Genomic DNA, 20,200 nt, shown 5'->3' on the forward strand with positions numbered 1-20,200 from the left:
AGTATTGTAATGGGTCATCCGCTTACAGTTTATTTACCACATTCTGTTGAACTGTTGATGACAAGGACTAAAACACAGCACCTTACGAATAATCGATTGACTCGCTATGAGCAAGTTATACTTGCTGCAGAGAATGTGACTTTAAAGAGGTGTTCTGTTTTAAATCCCGCTACGTTATTGCCTATTCCAACCGTAGATGATGAAGATTGTGAGGACCATGATTGCCTCGATGTGACTGAATTGTGCACCATGCCAAGACCAGACATTGTTGATGAGCCGCTCACAGACCCAGATGAAATTTTCTTTGTGGACGATTCATGTTTATGCGACAGTGCTGGTCGACTGAGAGCAGCGTTTGCTGTATGTACCATCACAGGAGTGGTTGAAGCCGCTTGTTTAGAAGGAGTATACTCCGCGCAGGTGGCTGAACTTATTGCTTTGACCCGTGCCTGTTTGGCTGCTGACCAGATTCGGGTAACGATCTACACCGATAGTCAGTACGAATTTGGTGTCGTTCATGATTTCGGGCAGTTATGGTCACAGAGGGGGTTCATGACAGCCTCTGGTTCGCCCATCAGAAATGGGGAATATGTGAGACAGTTGTTGGACGCATTGCAATGTCCCGAGGAAATCGCAGTTGTCAAATGTTCTGGGCACAGCAAGGGGAACGATTTCGTGTCACGGGGTAATAGCTACGCGAATGAAGTTGCCCAGTTTTGCGCACAATATGAATGCATATTTACTGAAGGTCATGTAGAAAAGAGCCAAGAGAGACCGACCTCAGCATGATGTTGACCATGGCTGATACATGAACTAAAACGGGTGCAGGAGGAAGTTACTGACCAGGAGCGAGACAGTTGGATACGAGCTGGATGTGAAAAGGGAGATGTGGATGTATGGATTTCGAATGATGGACGAGCTGTGTTGCCAGAATGTTTGTTGAATCCAATGGCACGACTGATACATGGTGCTGTACATCTTGGTAGAGATGCGATGATGCGAGTGTTTCGACAGACCTGGTACAATCCGAAGTTTCGTGCAGTAGCTGAAGCTGTGTGCCAGAGGTGCGTTACATGTCAGCAGATGAATGCAGGAAAGAGAACTGCTGTGACTTTGGGCCACATTGCGAGGTCAGGAGGGCCTTTCAATAGGATGCAGTTGGATTTCATTGAGATGCTCAAATGCAATGGGTTGAGGTACATCTTAGTTGTAGTATTTGTCTTTTCAAGATGGGTGGAGGCTTACCCAACACGTTGATGTGACACACTCACCGTTGCTAAACTGTTGCTGAGACAACTTATCCCGAGGTTCGGTTTCCCGACCTCTTTGGAGTCAGACAGAGGGACACATTTCCATAGTGAGATCATGAAATTGCTTTGTGCTGCCTTAAGTGTGGATCAGAGATTGCACTGCAGTTATCGACCAGGGGCTTCTGGGATTTTGAAAGCACAAATGGCAAAAGTGTGTTCTTCGACATCACTGAAATGGCCCGACGCACTTCCTTTAGTTCTCATGAGCCTCCGTAGTGTTCCCGATAGGAGGACTAGGTTGTCACCTCATGAGATACTCATGGGGAGAGCAATGCGAGTACCAGCAATACCTGCTACTGCTTTAATTAACATCACTGATGACTTGATTCTCGACTACTGTAAGGGCCTGGCTGACGTAGTCCGTTCTGTGTCTCAGCAGGTGCAAGCAAACGCTGTTCCAGCCGTAAGTGACCTGTGCCACGACCTATGCCCAGGGGATTCGGTGCTTGTACTTAAACACGTGAGGAAGAGTTGCCTGGATGCTCGTTGGCGTGGTCCGTACCAGGTAATACTGGTTACAAACATGGCAGTGAAGTGTGGGGGACTGCCGAACTGGGTGCATGCCTCCCATACCCGCAGAGTTCCAGCACCCTTGGAAGATACAGCCCCTCTCGTGAATGAAAATCCAGCTGAGGTGGCAGCGCCATCTGAGAGGGCAAGCCAAGCTGTGAGGGTTGCTGATGCAGTTGGTTGTGCACTAGACCGAGCTGAAAGGGGTTGTGCAAATTGAAGCCCCGAATTTGACTCAGACGGAGAAAGTGTTGTTGTGGGTGGAATAGAGTCAAATTCTGCTGAAGAAGGAAGTAGTGCACAGGGTACTCGAAGGGAGAGCAGCAGTACCACTGAAGCAGAGAGAGTTTGGCCCGTGAACCAGAGATGGGTAAACTTGCAATTGGCGGGGCGGAGCTTGCCGGCGACTATGGCGGACATGTGAGCGCTGAGCTCTCCACCTTAGCCCTCAAAAAATCCTTCAACTGATCCTTCACGGCAGAGCTATATAGCGGAAAGGAGGGGGGAGTCCCTTCTTGACCTGGCGGGGCAGTCTACGGCCCCCTTCAGCGAACGGCAGAGCCCGACGGGGCACGTCGGCGTGCGACGTCACCCTCGGCGGACCAGGCCGACATCCCCGGGCTGCCCTGGGGCCGTCCCCGGCGTGCGTCACACAACGTGCGGCGGGATCATTGGAGGCAGACCCGGTCAACCATACTCATCGGCATATCGGGATTGAGACGGTGGCGACGAGACGCTGACGGCGCCGGAGGGAAGTGCAGACGCGAGCGGACCCATAGGAGGTGGGGAGCGAGCGCGACGAGGCAACCCCCTGGCTCGACGGGGCTGCTCCGCGGGACTGCCGGTGGCGGCGGCTGTGCCCGCGTGGAGCTCTAACGCCGCGCGGCACACCCGGGGACCCTGACTAGTGGCAGGCTGCACACACGGGGAGGTCCCACCCGGAGAGCGCCCCCGAACCGGGATATTCAGCGGAACACTGGCTTGTGTGGCGGAGCGTGCACTGGGTGGCGGCGGGGCTCCTAGCGCCTCCGTGGAGCTACGCTTGGGACATCCCTCCCCTAAGAGTCCGCTATAAGCTCTGCAGAGGCGGGGGTGGTCATCGCTGGATACAGGCCTGCGGGGGGCTGTGGTGGGTCGACCCTTTAGCTTCGCGGCATGGAGGCCTGCGGGCTTCCTTGGTGTTGGTGCCTTCCCCCCTGCCACTCGGGGTCGCCATTCTGGAACACAAGGCCTGCGGGAGCAGTCACCATCCGGCTCAAGTCACTGGCTTACCCGGTCCTTGGATGTGCGCTGGGACTGGTGTACTTCCGCACACTAACGCTTTTCTGAAGGGGGCCAGTTTCAGCCCCGAGGCTGCATGGAGCACCGTCCAGACTGCTGCGTGGGCAGGGCCATAGACCACTGTGAGTTCTCGGAGACTTGGATTCCCCGGTCCTGGCGGCGGACTTGCCGAGTCTCTGGCAGGTGGACCTCGGGGCGGTTATCTGAGCTTGGGTGCGGCGTAAGTGGGCCCTGCTCTTGGCTCTCGCCGACTGCCACACCAGGGGCGCCCTCTCAGGGGCGGACGACCGCTGATTGCATGGAATAGAGCGGACTGCGCCGCTTGAGCAGGGGATGCTGCGCACTGCCCGGGCCGGTTGTGGTATCGTGGACGGCCGGCGGTGGGGATTTGATCGGGCGCCAGTGGACCGACTCTGACCGAGTGCAGTGTGAACATTGTGGACCGGCGCTGGAGGTCTGGCGGCTTCGTGGACCCGGCAACTGCAGAGAGCCCAGCTATTGAACCTCGGCGGGGTGCGGTGGTGCGGCCCTTGACCTGCTCGCGCTGCGGGGTTCCCCGGTTTGCTGCTGGAGTCTGACTCGGCGCAGCTGGACCGGTGGCCTTGCAGATCCATAGAATCACCATGGGTAAAGGTGACAAGAGACAGCCTCAACTATCTTTCGACCCACGCAAACCGAAGGGATCTAGTGTCGTGGCGCCGGAGGCGTCTCCCTGTAGTGCTCCCTCTGAGAGCTCTATGTGTGCAGACATCAGAGAAATGTTGGCGACAATGGAAAAGGGACTGCAGGGCAGCCTGACAGCGATCGGTACCAAGCTCGACGCACTCTCCTACCGCATGGACCGCATGTCGGAGCGGGTGGATAAGAATGCGGAAAGACTAGACATGTCTGAGAGGAGAATCACGCAAGTGGAGGAAGCGCAGACGGAGTGGGATACGGATCGCAAACAATTCAGCAGATTGCTTCAGGTCATCCAGGACAAGTCGGAGGACTTAGAGGCCCGCTCGAGGAGATTGAACATTCGCATAACGGGCGTAGCTGAGTCAACACACACAGGGAGGATGGAACTCTTTGTGGAAAAACTATTGCATGCCCTGCTGGGGGAGGACGTGTTCTCCCCCCATGTTCGTCGTTGAAAGAGCCCATCGTTCGCTGGGGCCCCGCCCAAAACCAGGTGCACCAGCGAGACCCATTATAGCAAAACTGCTGAATTACAGGGACAGAGATACGGCCCTGCGGGTGGCTAGAGAAAAAGGGAAGTTGCAATTTGAAGGAATGGACATCTCCATTTACCCGGACTTCACGGCGAAAGTCCAAGAAGAACGGCGGCAGTTCGCACCATACAAAAAACAACTTCGCGACCTAGGACTGGACTACGCGATGTTATACCCGGCGAAGCTCCGGATCAACAGGCAAGGTCACTCGCATTTCTTCACTGACCCGAGGAAACTGCAGAGATCTCTGAAGGAATGGTCTAAGGCCCAGCGGAGCAGCCCACGGGGCCAAAATGACACTCTTGCGGATACCTCACGTTTAGAGGAGCAGGATTAGGTTGTAGTTGGCGGCTTGATTCTGCAACCGGCCACACTGCTGGGGTGTGCTTGTTGGGCGGGGGGCGTCCGCAGCTCTGGCAGTGGCCGGAGCTCCTGGAGCTGAATGACAGCAACGGATGGGGCGGCCACTCCTGAGGACACTGCAGCCGCTACTTGGTGAGACCTTTCTGATATATTGAACATTAATAGATACTGTGGTCCTAGACTCATGGGCTCTGGGGAGGGCGGTGTACTCGCTCTTACTAGCTGCTGGCTTGCCTGCTCCATGTGTTCTGGAGCTGGGGGACCCTCCCTGGGTTTGTTCCCTACATTTGCTTTTTTCGGCCTGTGTCTGGGACTACTAGATGATGGGCGGGATTGTTGCATGGGCCCCTTCGGGCCATCAGGAATGCATCACTGGGCGTAAGGCTTGGGCCCTGCTGGGGGTAGTGGGGATCCCCCTGGACCTAATGGTAGTTGTTGGAAGGCGTTCCCCGGGGAGGCTGCGGAATGCGTTCCCGACCACCCTGAGGCCCACCTTTCCCAGAATTAGGCCGAGCAAGAGCAGGGAGGCCCTTCCTAGAAGGGTCTCGCACCTAGGATCGCACGCGCTGCGCTTACTCTCTCTGCGGATATAGGGACACCACACAGTAGGTCGTTATAAGGCAATAAACTTTTATCGGTAGTTGTCAGGGATCTTTATGATCCGGCAGGCAGGTGCAATATTAATGCCACAAGTGGCAGCGATCTCGTGATGGAGGGAGAGGGGTAGCGGGACAGTCTTTCAATCAGTGTCTCTGCGAGGTATCCGGCGCACAGCTCTCAATCCTCGAGCTGAGGGGATGTTGCTTCTCTTGGCAATCTCTGCCGTTTCTCGTGGAGGAGCGGGCCGCGAGTCACTCAGCAGGCACCGGAGGTTTGTAGTTCGGGGAGCCGCAACGGCGTCAGCAGGGCTCAGATGGTTCAGACTTCGGGGAGCCGCGACGGCGTCAGCAGGGCTCAGATGGTTCAGAGTTCGGGGAGCCGCGACAGCGTCAGCAGGGCTCAGATGGTTCAGAGTTCGGGGAGCCGCGACAGCGTCAGCAGGGCTCAGATGGTTCAGAGTTCGGGGAGCCGCGACAGCGTCAGCAGGGCTCAGATGGTTCAGAGTTCGGGTAGCGTTCTTCTGTTCGGTGAGCGATCGAGCTGCGACCAGGTCAGCAGGCTCTCGTCAGTCCAGGTCTTCTCTGCTTCTCGTCCCTTCAGCACCCCTTGTTATACTCCCCCTCCTCTTTGAAGTCCGGAGTCCTCACGGAGAGGGGTCTGGTGCCTGGGGGACGGTGTGTCGGGGTTTCCTGTCGCTCAGCCCCTTGATCTGTACCGATGTGTCCGGGAGGGACTCCAGACGCCCAGCAGGAGAGGCGCCCGCTCACCGGGGGCCTGGTGGCCGATCGAAACCTCCCTCGGGGAAGAGACCAGAGGTGTGACAGAGTCGGCGCCTCTCGGTCTGGTTTGGGGGGGGGGTTTCGTTCTCCCTCGGCCGGGCATGCGTGTTGGGGATCTGGTCGGCCCTCGGGATGTTGGTCCACGGAAGCTGGAAGGCCGTGCAAACGAGGTTCGGCGTGTTTGTAGCGTGACTTGCTGGTCGGGAGGGCCCACACCACGAGGCCGGTCTCACAGTAGTGGAAGGAGAGCGGCTCGTGCCGAACGGCTATATGGGGGCAACGGTGTGGGGACACGTCAATACTGTGGCCTGTTAACAGGTTGGGATTGCTTCTGCCCGGTAACCTCTGCCCTAGTGCTGTTGGCTCGCATGGTCCCGGCGGGGGCTGGTTTGGGGAATGTTCTAGGTGCTTGTTGTAGTGGGGGGGTGGGGGTGGGGTCGGGGTCCTGTCTGGCCAGGTTGGGGGTGGTCGGCTGTGGGCGGGGGGAAGTGACAATAGGGGGATGTTTTGGGTTGGGGGTCGGGGCTACGCACGGTACGCTGAGAGGCATGTCTTCTGATCTATCTTTGTATGTCCGGACTAAGTTGTCCATTGCTGACCAGTGGGCGGCACTTCTCACAGGGAACATCTTTGCTGAATCTATGGCACGTTATGGCAGTGATGGCTGAACCTAGAGTTACGACTGGTGACAATGGCAAGGTGGCTCTGAGAGCGTTGACGTGGAATGTCAGGGGGCTGAATGATTTCCGCAAACTGAGAAAAGTGCTAAATTATTTCCACAGGCACCACATTGACCTGGCGCTGATACAAGAGACACATCTCCCACTTACGAGTAAAATGCTCACTGCGAAGGGGCTAGCGGGGAACAGTGTGGCGGCGGGCTTTACTACGCACTCCAGAGGGGTGATCACATGGGTAAACCCACGATCCAACCTGAAATTAACGATGCTGGAAGCCGACTCGGAAAGGGCGCTATTTGATTGCTAGGTGTGTCGGGAAAGGTCATGATCTGGTGGTAGTTAATGTTTACGGCCCCAATTATGATAACCCAGAGTTCTACACCGCTCTGGCTGCACATTGCAGGCCATACATACCCGCTAGAATGGTGTGGGGCGGTGACTTTAATTTCACGTTCAACCCGAACTTGGACCGCTCTTCGGGCCCGATGCGCCGCCCGGCGGCCGCTGCCTTACACATGCAAGCGAAACTGACTAGGCTGGACCTGGTGGATGTCTGGAGACACGGACATCCTGGGAAAAGGGGATATACGCATTACTCGGCATTCCATGACGTGCACACCAGAATCGACTATTGGCTAACATCACAGTCGCTGCTTACGGTTATTAAGGGGTGCATGGTCTTACCACGCACACTGTCGGACCACTCCCCTCTTCTTTTGATACTGGATACTCCGGCCAACAGAATCCCGCCGTTCACATGGCGGCTGCCACCCTACTCACTGTTAGATGAGGTGCTTAGGGGAGACTTGGCGGAGGACATAGATACCTTCTTCGATAATAACTTGGGATCTGTTCAGAGCTTCCAAATGGTGTGGGACTCGTTCAAAGCATATATTTGCGGTATGGCTATGGCCAAGCACTCCAGTGTTCTTAAGTCCATACGGCAGAGGCTGGCGACCTTGGAGACGCAGCTGGCGCAGTTAGAAGAGCAACATCGGATATCCACGGATCCCGATGTTGCAGCTCAGATCCAAGTGTTGGTTTCTGAATACATTAGTGAAGCGGACAGGGAAGTGCAGCATATGGGCAAGTATGCCACGGCCCGCACATATGGGGAGGGTGAGCGCCCGGGCTCTTTACTAGCGAGGATACTTCGCACCACCAGGAGGCCCCTGGTCATTGACAAACTTGTTACCGCCGCTGGGGCAGTGATTACTGGTGAGAGAGAGATTATTGATGAATTCAGGGATTACTATGCTGGACTTTATAAATCTAAGTCCTCTCAGATGGAAGAAGAAATAGAGGACTACCTCAGTTATATTAAAATGCCCTTTTTGTCCAACTCTCAGAGGGAATTTTTGATGCTGCCCATACAAAAGGATGAGATTCTGGAGGCGCTGGAGGGAATGAGATCAGGCAGTGCCCCTGGGGCCCATGGGCTGACGGTGGCCTTTTACAAGGCCTTCCAGGATAAGCTCCCCCCCATCTGATTACTCTCTTTGATGATATATGCCAGGAGGGTAGCATGACTGACACTATGAGAGAAGCTCTACTCGTCACCATCTTGAAACCCGGGAGACCCCCTAACTTGTGCGGATCCTACAGACCGCTCTCCCCGATTAATGTTGACGCTAAGTTGTACGCCAAGGTCCTAGCTACGCGCTTGGCACTGCTGGTACCGGAGCTCGTGGCTCCGGAACAGGCTGGCTTTATCCCGGCCACAAATCTCACATATAATATCCGTACAGTACTGGGAACCATGCAGCACGTGCGCCCAGAGTGCAAAGCCTTAGCCCTTTTCCTAGACATGGAGAAGGCGTTCGACTCTGTGGAATGGCCCTTTATGGTGAGGGTATTGAGGAAACTCGGACTGGGAGAGCCTTTTTTGCAGATGCTTGGAGCATTGTATTACCGACCTACTGCCAGGCTGAGAATAGGGGACCACATTACGGAGGCCTTCGAAGTTGGCAGGGGGACCAGGCAGGGCTGTCCCCTTTCCCCCCTCCTATATGCACTAGTAGCGGAACCCTTGGCGTGCGCGATGAGAGAATACCATAGATTTGAGGGTATCAACTTTCCCACCTATAAGATCGGTATTTCAACATACGCAGATGATACGCTGCTATACATCCGGGATTCGGAGGAGAATCTTTCTCCCATATTGAGGGAGGTGGTCAGGTTTGGGGCCCTATCTGGCCTCAAGGTGAACTGGAACAAGTCCCTAGCGTTCCCGCTGACACCGGTTACTTTGCCGTTTCCTATGGAATATCCCCTGCAGTGGACGACAGACTCAATCCGATACTTGGGGATTCGGCTCCACAGGGACCTGGAGGTTCTGCTCAGGGAAAACTACGGGGTGGCCTACGCCAACCTAGTTGAGGACGTAGAGGTGTGGAATAGGCTTCCCCTGTCTCTGCTGGGCGGAATAGCCATCATGAAAATGGTGGTTTTACCACGCTTCTTGTTCCTATTCAATAACATCCCTATAGTGCTATCCAAGGCCTTTTTCGCGCAGCTGACCCAAACCCTTATTAAGCTGGCCTGGGGGGGTAAACAGCCCAGAGTTCAGTGGAAGGTGTTAACGCTGCCGTATGTGATGGGGGGGCTTGGTGCCCCGGACCTGGAAAGGTATTACAGGGTGGCGCAGGCGGCTCACCTGCACACGTGGATACATGCCAACTCTGATGTCCCACACGTGATCCTAGAACGACTGTTTGCAGACCCACTCCCCCTGCCGGCGACTGTTTTCCAGCCGGTTGATCGCAGCGTAGGTACATTGGACTCGCTAAAAGCCACGAATCATGCTTGGCATGCGTTGCTGAGAGCGCAAGACTGTGCATTATTGTATTCCCCGCTGATGCAGGTGGAATGGGTGGTTTGGCTCCCCCCACTGCGAGAGACAGGAGTGCTGCAGGCGTTAGGCGCTCTGGGCGTCGCTAGGATGGCTGATCTGTTTCTGGATGGGGTAGTCAAGACATGGGATCAGATCAGTTTGTCGCGACCTGAGTCCACGCTACTCCAACGCTTTCAATTTCATAGGGTCCGTAGTGCCCTGTCGGTGCTGTTGGGGCCGGGCATGGCAGAACCTCCGGAAATCCCGGAACTTACCTATGTCATTAAAACCGTGGCGCCGTCCAAGCTGGTTACGGCCCTTAAAAAAATCGGAGGCCAGCACAAGGCACACCAGTGCTCCACAGCGAGGCGAGACTGGCAGATCGACCTTCAGATGGATATTACTGATGAGATGTGGAAATACTGCTGCGCTAGCACCAAGAAGGTGTCGCTCAATGGTCGGCACAGATTGGTACACTTTAAGTACTTACAGCGGGTCTATTATACCCTGGAGAGACTGCATAGGTACGGGCTCCGCCTCACAGTGGAGTGTGAGCGATGTCACTTCCTAACGGCGGACTTCATGCATACGGCCTGGTACTGTCCGGGAATAGCTAAGTTTTGGACGGAGGTGTTTCAGGAACTGAGCCAGATTTTGGAAACAGAGATACAGCTCAACCCATCTCTCGCGTTGCTGGGATATTCCAGGCTGCTCCAACTAGCACTGCGTCGTCTGACAGATATAGCGCTGTTAATAGCTAGACGAGTTGTGGCGACATGTTGGATGAGAGGGCCACTTCCCACTAAGAAACGATGGGCCAGGGATATGCTGTATTGTAGCACACAGGCGGAGACATATAGTGAACTGCTGCCCCCGAAAAGTCGTCCCAAGAACTTCTGGGGATTGTACAGAACGTATTTGACCGCCGGGGTCACTGAGTCGGCTGGCCAGGGGGAGACACAGAGTGAGGAACCCAATACATACAATGTGACCGAGGGGGGCACTGGTCCAGATCAGGACCCTACGGGCGCATGATTGTGAGGGATGTCGGTGTGATAGCGGGGATGGACGCCTGCGCGTGGAGAGTGTGGACGGGTGCACTTCGGATCTGACTGTCACGCTCTAAACGGGGTCACTCGGGGTGTGAATGAGTAACGCACGGTTGCATACAGTCTGAGTGCGGGGGGGTGCTATCACTGGTTACTGCTGGGCGGAAGGATCGAGGACACGTGCGTGTAGATGGGGGAAGGAGGAGACAGCTAGCGTGCGGTGGGTGGGGTGGGTGGTTGGGGTTAGTGATATGATTAAAACTTACAGGAACTACGCCAGACTTGCAGGCGCAAGTGGACCATTTTAGGCTTCCCATTCATAAACGTGAGGCTGTCACATAGACTGGGGACTAGCGCAGCCACCAATCGCAGTTGCAATCATGACTGGTCTATTGTATATGATGTTTTACTGAGATGCCGCCGGTCCTCCGGGATGTCGGCTAAATGGCCGTGTAAGAGATAACTTAACTGCCCGACTGGTCGGCAGGGTCCTTCCACTGCTGTGTGGTTTAACGGCGGTTTGCCCTGTACAATTTCTATACGTAAATAAAGGGGTTTTTTTGAAAACTCAAGGGGGTGGAGGTACAGGGGACACCTACACCTACCACCTCTAGCCAGACAGAGGTTACTATAGGAGCTCAAAGACTTGAAGAGAGTCGTAGGTTTCATATGGATCTGTCCAGAAGTGACTTTAAGCTTAATGCTTATGCAAAGCTGTTGTATGAGTATGTTGATGCTATGGATGCGAAAGATTGCTATGTGTGCATGCAGCTACCTTATTCCGTGGATGAGGGTATTAGATACCATCATCTTCCACTAACCTATGGGATTTCATGCAGCCTATTGCTTAGCATCTTTTATGAGAGAAGACAATTTGAGCATTTCTTTTCCAATTATGATGCAATACTTCCTGAAGTACTGGCATATAAGCATTTGAATAAGTACGACTATTATAAGTCAGAGGACAGACTTCGGAAGTATTTCATGCCGACTTTGAGTTTGGATACAGTTTATGCCCACCGACATAACCTAACGTGTTTATTGTCAGAAACAGAGAAGAAGTTTATTGGCCAGATAGAGGATAGATATAGAAAACTAACTCAGACACGGAATACAGGAGAGAGTCCAGTAGATTGGACTGAGGCAGAGAAGTTATACAGATCTAAGGGAAGTTATGGACCCATAGCGCTAGATCAGACGCAGAAGGAGAAGTTGTGTGTGAGACGTCCTCAGACTTATTATGAAAAAGTCTCGGTAGGACAGAGTACGTGCGATCATACCTTTACCATGGAGGACTCTGCTAAGAACATTTTGCAAGGTCCGGTGCAAGTGATTCCAACTGTGTATTTTGTGTGTTGAAGGAACGCCTATGTGAGGTTGCCTGCGAATTGGTATGGTACATGTTATTTGGCTATTATTTTTCCGAAGATTTATCATACAGAAGATTTAAATCTTTTGGAGACTGGACATCACTCTAAAGTGCGGAGAGCTGCAAGTGCCGGAGCGGTGATTGGTGATATTTTTGGAGCAATGATACCAAGTTTGGGTGTGGTTTTGAATGATGTGAAGATTGGCGACTGTGGTTGGTGAGTTGTCAATGAATACGGCGAGGTCTTTGTTGTTGGTGGATGGAGAGATGTTGTCGATAAGAACTATGGTTTTGCAAAATCGTCTTGCTTAATACGTGTTATTGGCAAAAGAGGGTGGAGTCTATAAATTGTTGAAAGTTCAAGAATGCTGCACGTATATTCCAGATAACAGCAAGGATTTGGAGAAATATATTGACAACATTACCACAATTCACCAAGAGATTGTGGATTTGACTGAAGAGGGTGTGTGGGAGAAGATTGGTAGAGGATTCAGTCGTGTGGGAAGTTGGTTTGCGAACTTGGGAAAGGGTTTCCTTGGATTCGTATTGAAGCCTCTTATTATTGTTGTGGTTTGTGTGATCTGCTTGTGGGGTCTCATTAGAGCCTGTAAGTGGTACAGAGGAAACAAGGTTGAGAGAGCTCTTAGATCGAGTGAGAGGCGAATGGCTAGACTGCAGGACAGTCAATACCAGAATCTTAAGAGAATGGAGAGGTTCCGACAAGATAGAATGGCAACAAGCACTGTTTAGGTCGGTTCTTTCTCCAAGGGAATGAGGTTGTGATGGTGTGATGACATTTGTCATCAAAGGGGGGAAGTGATAGAGCGTCGCAAGATTCTGAAATTTGTAGGGGTGCATAATATTCACCGTTAGTCAGCACCCTCATATTAATCAATGTATGTTTAGAAGTGTCATAGAAATGTATTGATGTAATCGTTTAACTTAGAGGGGATTAGAAATGTAATAATGCTTTTGTGAGGATTAACGTTGCAAGTTATTGTTAATGTAATCAACAAAACGAATAATCATTATTTTTGTACAATGCAATGTATTAGGCTAAACGTGTGCCATGTTAAAGCTTACGTGTAGGCTGCTTATTCATATATATGAAAATAGTGAACTAATGCTTAGAGTGTGGTTTAATAGTGTTTAATGTTTAAAGGCCTGATCACCTATATGCTAAAGGGAAGGCCTGTTCATTCCTTATGTTAGCTAATGTTGTAGGCCGAAAATGATTCCCTTGGTAAAGGCTTTGGGTTGCAGGGAAATGTAAAATCTTAAAGATGTGAACTGCCTTTTCTCGTTCCCATGTTTCTGTTGCAGGTGCAAGGACATGTAGCTCGTTAGGGAGAATAGATCTTTGTTTCAGGAGTTAGGATGCTGTGGGAAGCCAACAGGGGAGTGCATTGGAATGTGAGACAGATACATTTGCTACGCAAGGTTCCTGGGACCCAAGGTCAAGCTAACCATCGTTGGATGCAAGACAACTTTGTGGAAAACTACCGAGAGAAGACCTGGCTGAGGAGGTGTGCCGAAGGGCGTGTTCTATGATTTTGGGGTTTTGTATTAGGGACAGTGCCCCGTGGGTTGAGCAGATGAGGTTTAGACGGGAAGCTAGGAGCATTTTAGAACGAGCTCTGACTAAGTGAAGGTACTCCTTAAAGGAGTCTTCACTTCTGACACCTTTTCTTGATTCTCTTGCCTGGGAAGGGAATGTTAAGTAGGGATGTCACCTTAGAGATAGAATAGGGACAGACTAAAGTTTCTCTTTTGACTAATGATTCCCAATTTAGACATTGGCCTTACGATTGCCTTTTTGATGATTTTGAAATCTGTAATCCTTTTCGTTTTGAGTCGGATGAGAATCTTACGTAGGCTAGCTTTTGTATTAGTGCCCATTTGCCTTTTACACCTCGTTTTGAGGTGTTTGTATGTTCAGTTGTTTTTGGTCGTAATAAAATCTTAAAAATTTTAGATTCGGAGTCAGTGGTCCTTTCCAAATGAAGTCTAATTTTGGCAGTTATATTTTGATAATTGTGATCACCCCCTCCACGCTATCTGGCAAATAAAAGATCCTGGCGACCGGTGAGGATTCTTGGAGATAACCAGGTAGGCAAGAATCCGGCCTTATCAGGTGTGAGACATACTTTATATTGTTATATACAATAGCTCAATAATATCAGTAACAGAAAATTATAGCAAGAATAGTCCCAGAATCTGAGTCTTAGTTCATGCACTCAGAACACAAATCAAAGAAATATTGCAACTTACAATCCACTTCTTCAGCTTGTCCCAGAAAACTTTGAAATTATTGAATCCCAATTTTCCATTTCCGGTGGTCTGTGGCAGCACACTTTCAGGAAAATAATTCTTAGGTAAAGCATTCAATGGCTTTTAGTATGCAATACTATCATCAGTCTTTTAAATGGAATGAAAAGGTGGGCTGTGACCTAAGAGGAGTATCACCTCAAGAGGTGGGCGTCTATCTATCCAAGGGAGAGGCCTACATGTGAAATAGAATCCCGTCCATGACAATTTCATCGTACTCGACAAATAACAGCGGAAATCAGCAGTTTGAATAGCATTCTCCGTGGCCTTAACCAATAAAACTCTTGATAAGGCCAAGTTTAAAGTAAGTGGCCAGAACTTGGTTGTTCTACTGGAATGAAATAGTATCTTAGGCCCAGAGACACAAGTTCAAAACATAATTATCGACTGTGTCTATTCACCCCTATCCTAAAGGGCACTTGTTGTGACATTGCACTGCAGCTCCACCCTACAACAGGCAGGCAGATACCGATTTTTTCTTCAACTGAGGAAGCACAGAAAAAAGGTCTGTATTTGGTCATGGTTCAACATTTGTTTTCAGGCCTGGCCTTTGAGACAGCTTTAGCTGTCTTGCCATGCTAAAGTTTCCCCAAAAATATCACATATCTTATACATACACTGAGGGGCTTTTGATTAACTGGCTTCACCCATTGGCATGTTAAATTTTCATTCAAATATAGCTTCTGCCCTCCACAGCGTACAACACTATACCCATTGGCTCTCTTCATTTTGATCGATTACACAAAGCCTGTGCACATTGTTCACATTCGCCTAAAATAGCTCCTTTCTCTCCAGAAATATAGCTGGTTCAAGTGTGCTTTTTTAAATTAATTCACTTTTTTTATATTAAGTTTAAAAACTGGCTATTTATTTTGCCTGCACTCCTTAATGAAGTTTATGTGATAAAATGTTTAATTGACATTTCAACTTTGTAGCTGCCTGCGATTTCAGTGCTTGATTAGGTGGTGATTTATTTTTATCTCCTTTATAAATAATAATAATAGAAACACTGCTGTATCTAAAAGACGCCTTTTAGAAAAAACTACTAGTAATACTTCAGAGTTGGCAAATTATTTTTTTACATTTAAAATGTGCATTGCAAACATAGGACTGCAAGTTTAGGTGACAGTATATTTTCTTTTTTACTGTTATGGGATAGGTTTTATATACGCTTACAGTTTTACCTTGTTCGAATCGGGTGTACTCTTATCAATCATAGTTTGGGTTTATCTGTTTTTTAGAAATTGTTTTGAGCAATTCATTTTAGCATATATTTCCATGGGATATTACGGCATCATTCAAGTAATCTACAGTTGTTAATACCTGTTTATTTTGCATTGAACATGGAATCTTACCTCTCTTATGAGATGACATGCAGTCTTTTTTCAGTGATTATCACTAGGTGGTGAGGTAGCCATCACATGGTTCTTGTAGATATAATTAGGAATTGTTGTAACACGATCATGTGATCAAGACCGCTGGGCGTGGACGAAACACGTCAGGGACAGCACTTGTAATGCAATAACCAATTAATTTTTGCACCGCCTCATTTTGGAGTCCACGCCAGCTTCTGTGAAGGAGTTTTTGATTGTTGTATGATGGGCCCAAAGTCTCCCCTTGGCAAAAGCGTATGCAGCATCCTGGTGAAATACTGCGGAGAACTAATGAAATAACCATGGCAAGAGGCACTAACATTGACTTAATCCCTTGCCTGACAGTCCTTGTGGATTTCATCTTACAGATCAGGGAGACTGCTTTGATATTACGTGAACCATCAGTTTGACATAAGCTTTCAATCATATAATCCTTCTGATATTTTCCTGTGCAGAGAGAAATCTACTTTCCCTAAAGGCAGTTCATTCCCAGAGAATTTACAATATTAAGACAGACAGATTTAGTTGAGCCTTGCTAAGTTCCCAGGACTCTAGCATGAAGCATATAGTTTTCAAGAAATTTGTCTCAGATGGGGGTGACTCAAGTCGACTTGCTTTCGATCAGCTGATCTGGAGAAGTACAGGGAAATGTTCAAATTTCCCGGTACCTCTCCAAATTAGTGGATCAACAAGCTCTGCAGAAAGATGCCTTGTTATTTCCCTGGCCAGGGTCTCTTCTCTATGCCTTCCCCCTGATTCCAATAATTGTCAGGGTTCTAGACAGGATTTACAATGAAAGAGCTGGAGCAATATTGGTGGTACCCTTTTGGCCAAGAAAAACTTGATTCCCTTTTCGTTGATCCCTTGCAACAGAGAAAGAGTGGATTCTTCTGTTACCCTGTCCTCCACTGGTTCATCTAGTTCTGCCTCTGCACTTCCTTCAGCTCCTACAACTGTCAGTGTGGAGGTTGAGGAGGAGTGCCTCTGAAATGGGGGGTCTGTCTCTTCTGTTTTATTTACTTTTAGACCTGTAGAAGATATTCTACTAAGAAATTCTATAATCGCCATTGAGCCTCGCTTGACAAATGGTGCTTTTCTAATAGTTTAACCAAAGTGGACTGCTCTTCAGAGAATATTCTTCATTTCCCATGGTACGGACTTGATAAAAGCCTAGCAGTAGCTACCTTAAGACTTCAATGGTCAGCAATTAAGGCTTTCAGGGCTCCCTGGAATAATTAACCATCAGTAGGCAACTTAGTTTCTAGGATGGGTGAAGGTTTTTATTTGCTAAGGCTAGGGATGGGTGAAAATCGTGGAGTTTCACTCCATAGAATTCTGGGGAGCTAAACAAAAAATCAGTGAGATTCTGCGGAGCAGGTAGAATTCGGCACATTGTGCTGCTTGTGCTCATTTGTAACGCTGGGAGCTTTTTCTGTACTGTAAAAGCCGCACAAACTGCACCAAGCGGTAAGCCAGAGGGCACTGCTTCTTTCTGGTGCTCAAGTTCATTTTCCATTCAAGTGGCAGCTTTCTCAACTTGAACGGTAGCAACCTGACGCGACCGCCCGTGTTGAGAAATCTCACTGGGAGGCATTCAAGCGCTCAAAAAATTGCTCTAGGGGCGCAAATTTTCACTCCCGCTAGTCAACTTAATGTTGCCGAGCCTCACATGAGACAAAACTCCATCAGGCAGCGATTGGTGGATTTTTTCTTGAACTGTGCGTTCTAGGCAGAACACAGAGTGCGAAAAACTCCGCAAACTCCACCGGCAGAGCAGAATTTTTCACCCACCCCTAGCTAGGACCTAATATTAGGAACATTTATCACCCCTGGGCCTTGTTTTTAGTATTATCTTTTTTTTTTTGAAGAGATCCCCTTTTGAACCTTTGGAATCAGTTTTTGAGAAGTTTTTAACTTTAAAAGTTGTTTTGCTGATTGCTTTTACCACAGCAAGAAGGATTGAGGAATTAGGTTCCTTACAATACCATTACCCTTATCTGAAGATGTTTGAGGATAGGGCTGTGTTGACCTTGGGTCCTAAATTTGTCCCCAAAGTGAATGTTTTCTTTCACAGAGAACCAACAATTATTCTGCCTTCATTGACATACCTCAGATTGTTCAAAACTTCTTCTTGATGTGGTAAGAGATCTCAAGATCTATTTGCAGATAACAGCAGTCTTTAAGCAATCAGACAGCTTTTTTGTAACTGGTTCAGCCAAAAGGGTATATAAACCTTTTAAATGTATCATCAGCAGATGGATTAAATCTGGCATTTCTTTAGCCTAAAAAGATACTGGTAAGGATTTCCCAGATAATGTGCTCATTCAACCAGAAGTATGGCTGCTTTCTGGGCAGCAAAGGCTGGAATTTCCATTGTTGATATATGCAAGGGGGAAAAATAGTTATCTTTAGATTTATTTCTTACTACAGGCTCAAAGTGGCTCAGAATAAAAAAAACTGAGTTTTAGTTTGAGTATTCTCTCTAATGGATTTTCCCTATAATGTCATACATATGTGAAGGCAAGATTACCAGTTTGTAATTCAGGCCTTTTGACACAGGAACCGGTGAACCAAAAGGCAATCCAATTATGGCTTTGTAAAGTTGGTGATGTTCACGTTCGCTTGTGCTTTTTAAAGTGTGCAAAAATCCCACGAAAGCAAGCTTTTTAGGAAAAGAACCTGGGCAACCTACTTGGTGGAGGATTGTTCATCAAAACAAGGGTGTTGTTTGAAAAGATTCCTGCCCACAAAAACATTTTTTATGTGGGGAAACTTCAACTGGAATGAAAATACTGCTAAGTTTAGAAACATGAGAACTTCAGAAAGTTCTTAGGTTTGTAAAAGTCCATCAAAACAATTTTGGCTTGCACACCCATAATTCTAACCAAAACACCTAAAGAAAAATCTTTGGTTTCCTCAGAAAGTGGTATGATCTTGTCTTGAGTGCACCTTTTCATGATCACAACATTATCAATAAAGAGCAAAAAGGATACATCCATAAGTGAAATAATGTTTCTACAGGAGAGCACACTCATTTCTTTAAATTTAATATTCTTGGCTGAAATAGAAAAGACAAAAGACAAGTTAAATAGGGCTTACAATTATTTTTGTGGGCACAAAAGAAGGTATGAACAAGTAAAGAAATTCATTTAGAAAGCCAAGACAAACATTTCCTTTGAAGGCATTTTTTAATAGACAACATGGCTTTTAATAACAAGTCCAGAACATTTTAGTCGCTTTAGCCGTTTAGTAAGAGGTTAGATATTAAAGTCAAAATTGCAAGGGAGTTCTACAATTATTAATTTGATGTTGAGGTATCCAGGGGCCTTTCTACAGTTGCATTTGTTGCTTTAGCTGTTTTCTGGATTTTTTGAAAGGTTGGTTAAAGAGAAAGTTTGACTGGTTTAATTTGCTATTTAAATCTTTCAATTGAAACATTAAAGGAAATCACAGATTATAAAAAAGACATAGGGCGCAAATTAAAGTTAGGGGCTTTACAGATGGGGTCCAATGTTGAAAAGAAGGGTTCACCATGGGTAGGTTCAGTGGACCCGGAGAGTATAGACAAAGGGGTCCAACTGGGTTCAGAGAGGCATAGAACTGTCAAGTCCCCCTGTAGAGGTGGGCCATTGTCCACATTTTATCACCCTAAGCAGGGAAGTCAATCAAGGTATTAAGCTGGAAGGGGGTCATGTTGTAAAATGGTCCTCTCTGAAGGGTCACCCCAAACGTTTTGTCTTCCTCCTCTTTTCCTGAACTTGTTTGTGCTGGCTTTAGGACCCTGCACACGCTAGCACTGGTTAGCAGTGGTAAAAGCCAAAAGAGAGGTCAGAAAAAGAGGAGGAGAAAGGCACAAAGTTTGGGGTGACCCTTTAGAGAGGGCCATTTTACAACAATGCCATTTCCATTTAACTTTGTTGAATGCATCTCCAGATCTCAACAATGGAATAATATCTCAATTAGCGTTACCACCTCCGTCCCGGTCATTACTATCACTGCTTTCAGTCCTGAACTTTCCTGTGATAACCTAAAACATTTTGGGTGTTGTTTCATTTTAATTCCACTGAACTAATGACAATAACATACCTGAAAACTATTGATTTGTAGGTGAAAAGAATAGGGCAGGAGGCATTGTCTGTATTGGCCTGGTGTCAGGTGCGTTACCTTAGTCTCAGAAAATGCAATGGAAAGCCACATCAAATTATATGTACTTGCTATTAAGGTTGATCACCCCTCAACTGAGTTTTCACAGTTTTTTCACTATGAGCCAAATAGTCTCTGTTAGTACTAGGGTTGAAGAACCTACACATCTTATTCCCATTGCAAACCCTTAGCTTGGCTGGAAACCACAAGCAAGCCTGCCAACTGAGTTTGTAGTTCTTTGTGAACTCTGGCAGTACCTGCCTCCTAATCAATGGAACAGGATTTAGATCTTTGAAAATAAGATGATCTTGATGGTGGTACCCAACAATATAAAAGCCCAGATATACTAGAGTGTTTAACCCATTGCA

General features: G+C 48.4%; 1 protein-coding gene and 1 long non-coding RNA gene across 2 annotated transcripts in view; one reads left to right on the plus strand and one right to left on the minus strand.

Moving 5' to 3' along the window:
* The window catches only part of LOC146821105 (uncharacterized), a 166,235-nt gene that overhangs the window by 108,983 nt on the left and 37,052 nt on the right, over nt 1-20,200 (plus strand). The window lies entirely within an intron of this gene.
* The window catches only part of CAPN9 (calpain 9), a 361,781-nt gene that overhangs the window by 78,248 nt on the left and 263,333 nt on the right, over nt 1-20,200 (minus strand). The window contains exons 15-16 of the mRNA XM_085612050.1: nt 18,683-18,747; nt 14,260-14,328 (exon numbers count right to left, since the gene is read on the minus strand). Of these exons, the coding sequence (XP_085468176.1) occupies nt 14,260-14,328; nt 18,683-18,747 (134 nt within the window). The remainder of the gene's footprint in view (nt 1-14,259; nt 14,329-18,682; nt 18,748-20,200) is intronic.

This window comes from Triturus cristatus, chromosome 6, assembly GCF_964204655.1.
Source record: "Triturus cristatus chromosome 6, aTriCri1.1, whole genome shotgun sequence".
NCBI classification, from domain to species: Eukaryota; Metazoa; Chordata; class Amphibia; order Caudata; family Salamandridae; genus Triturus; species Triturus cristatus.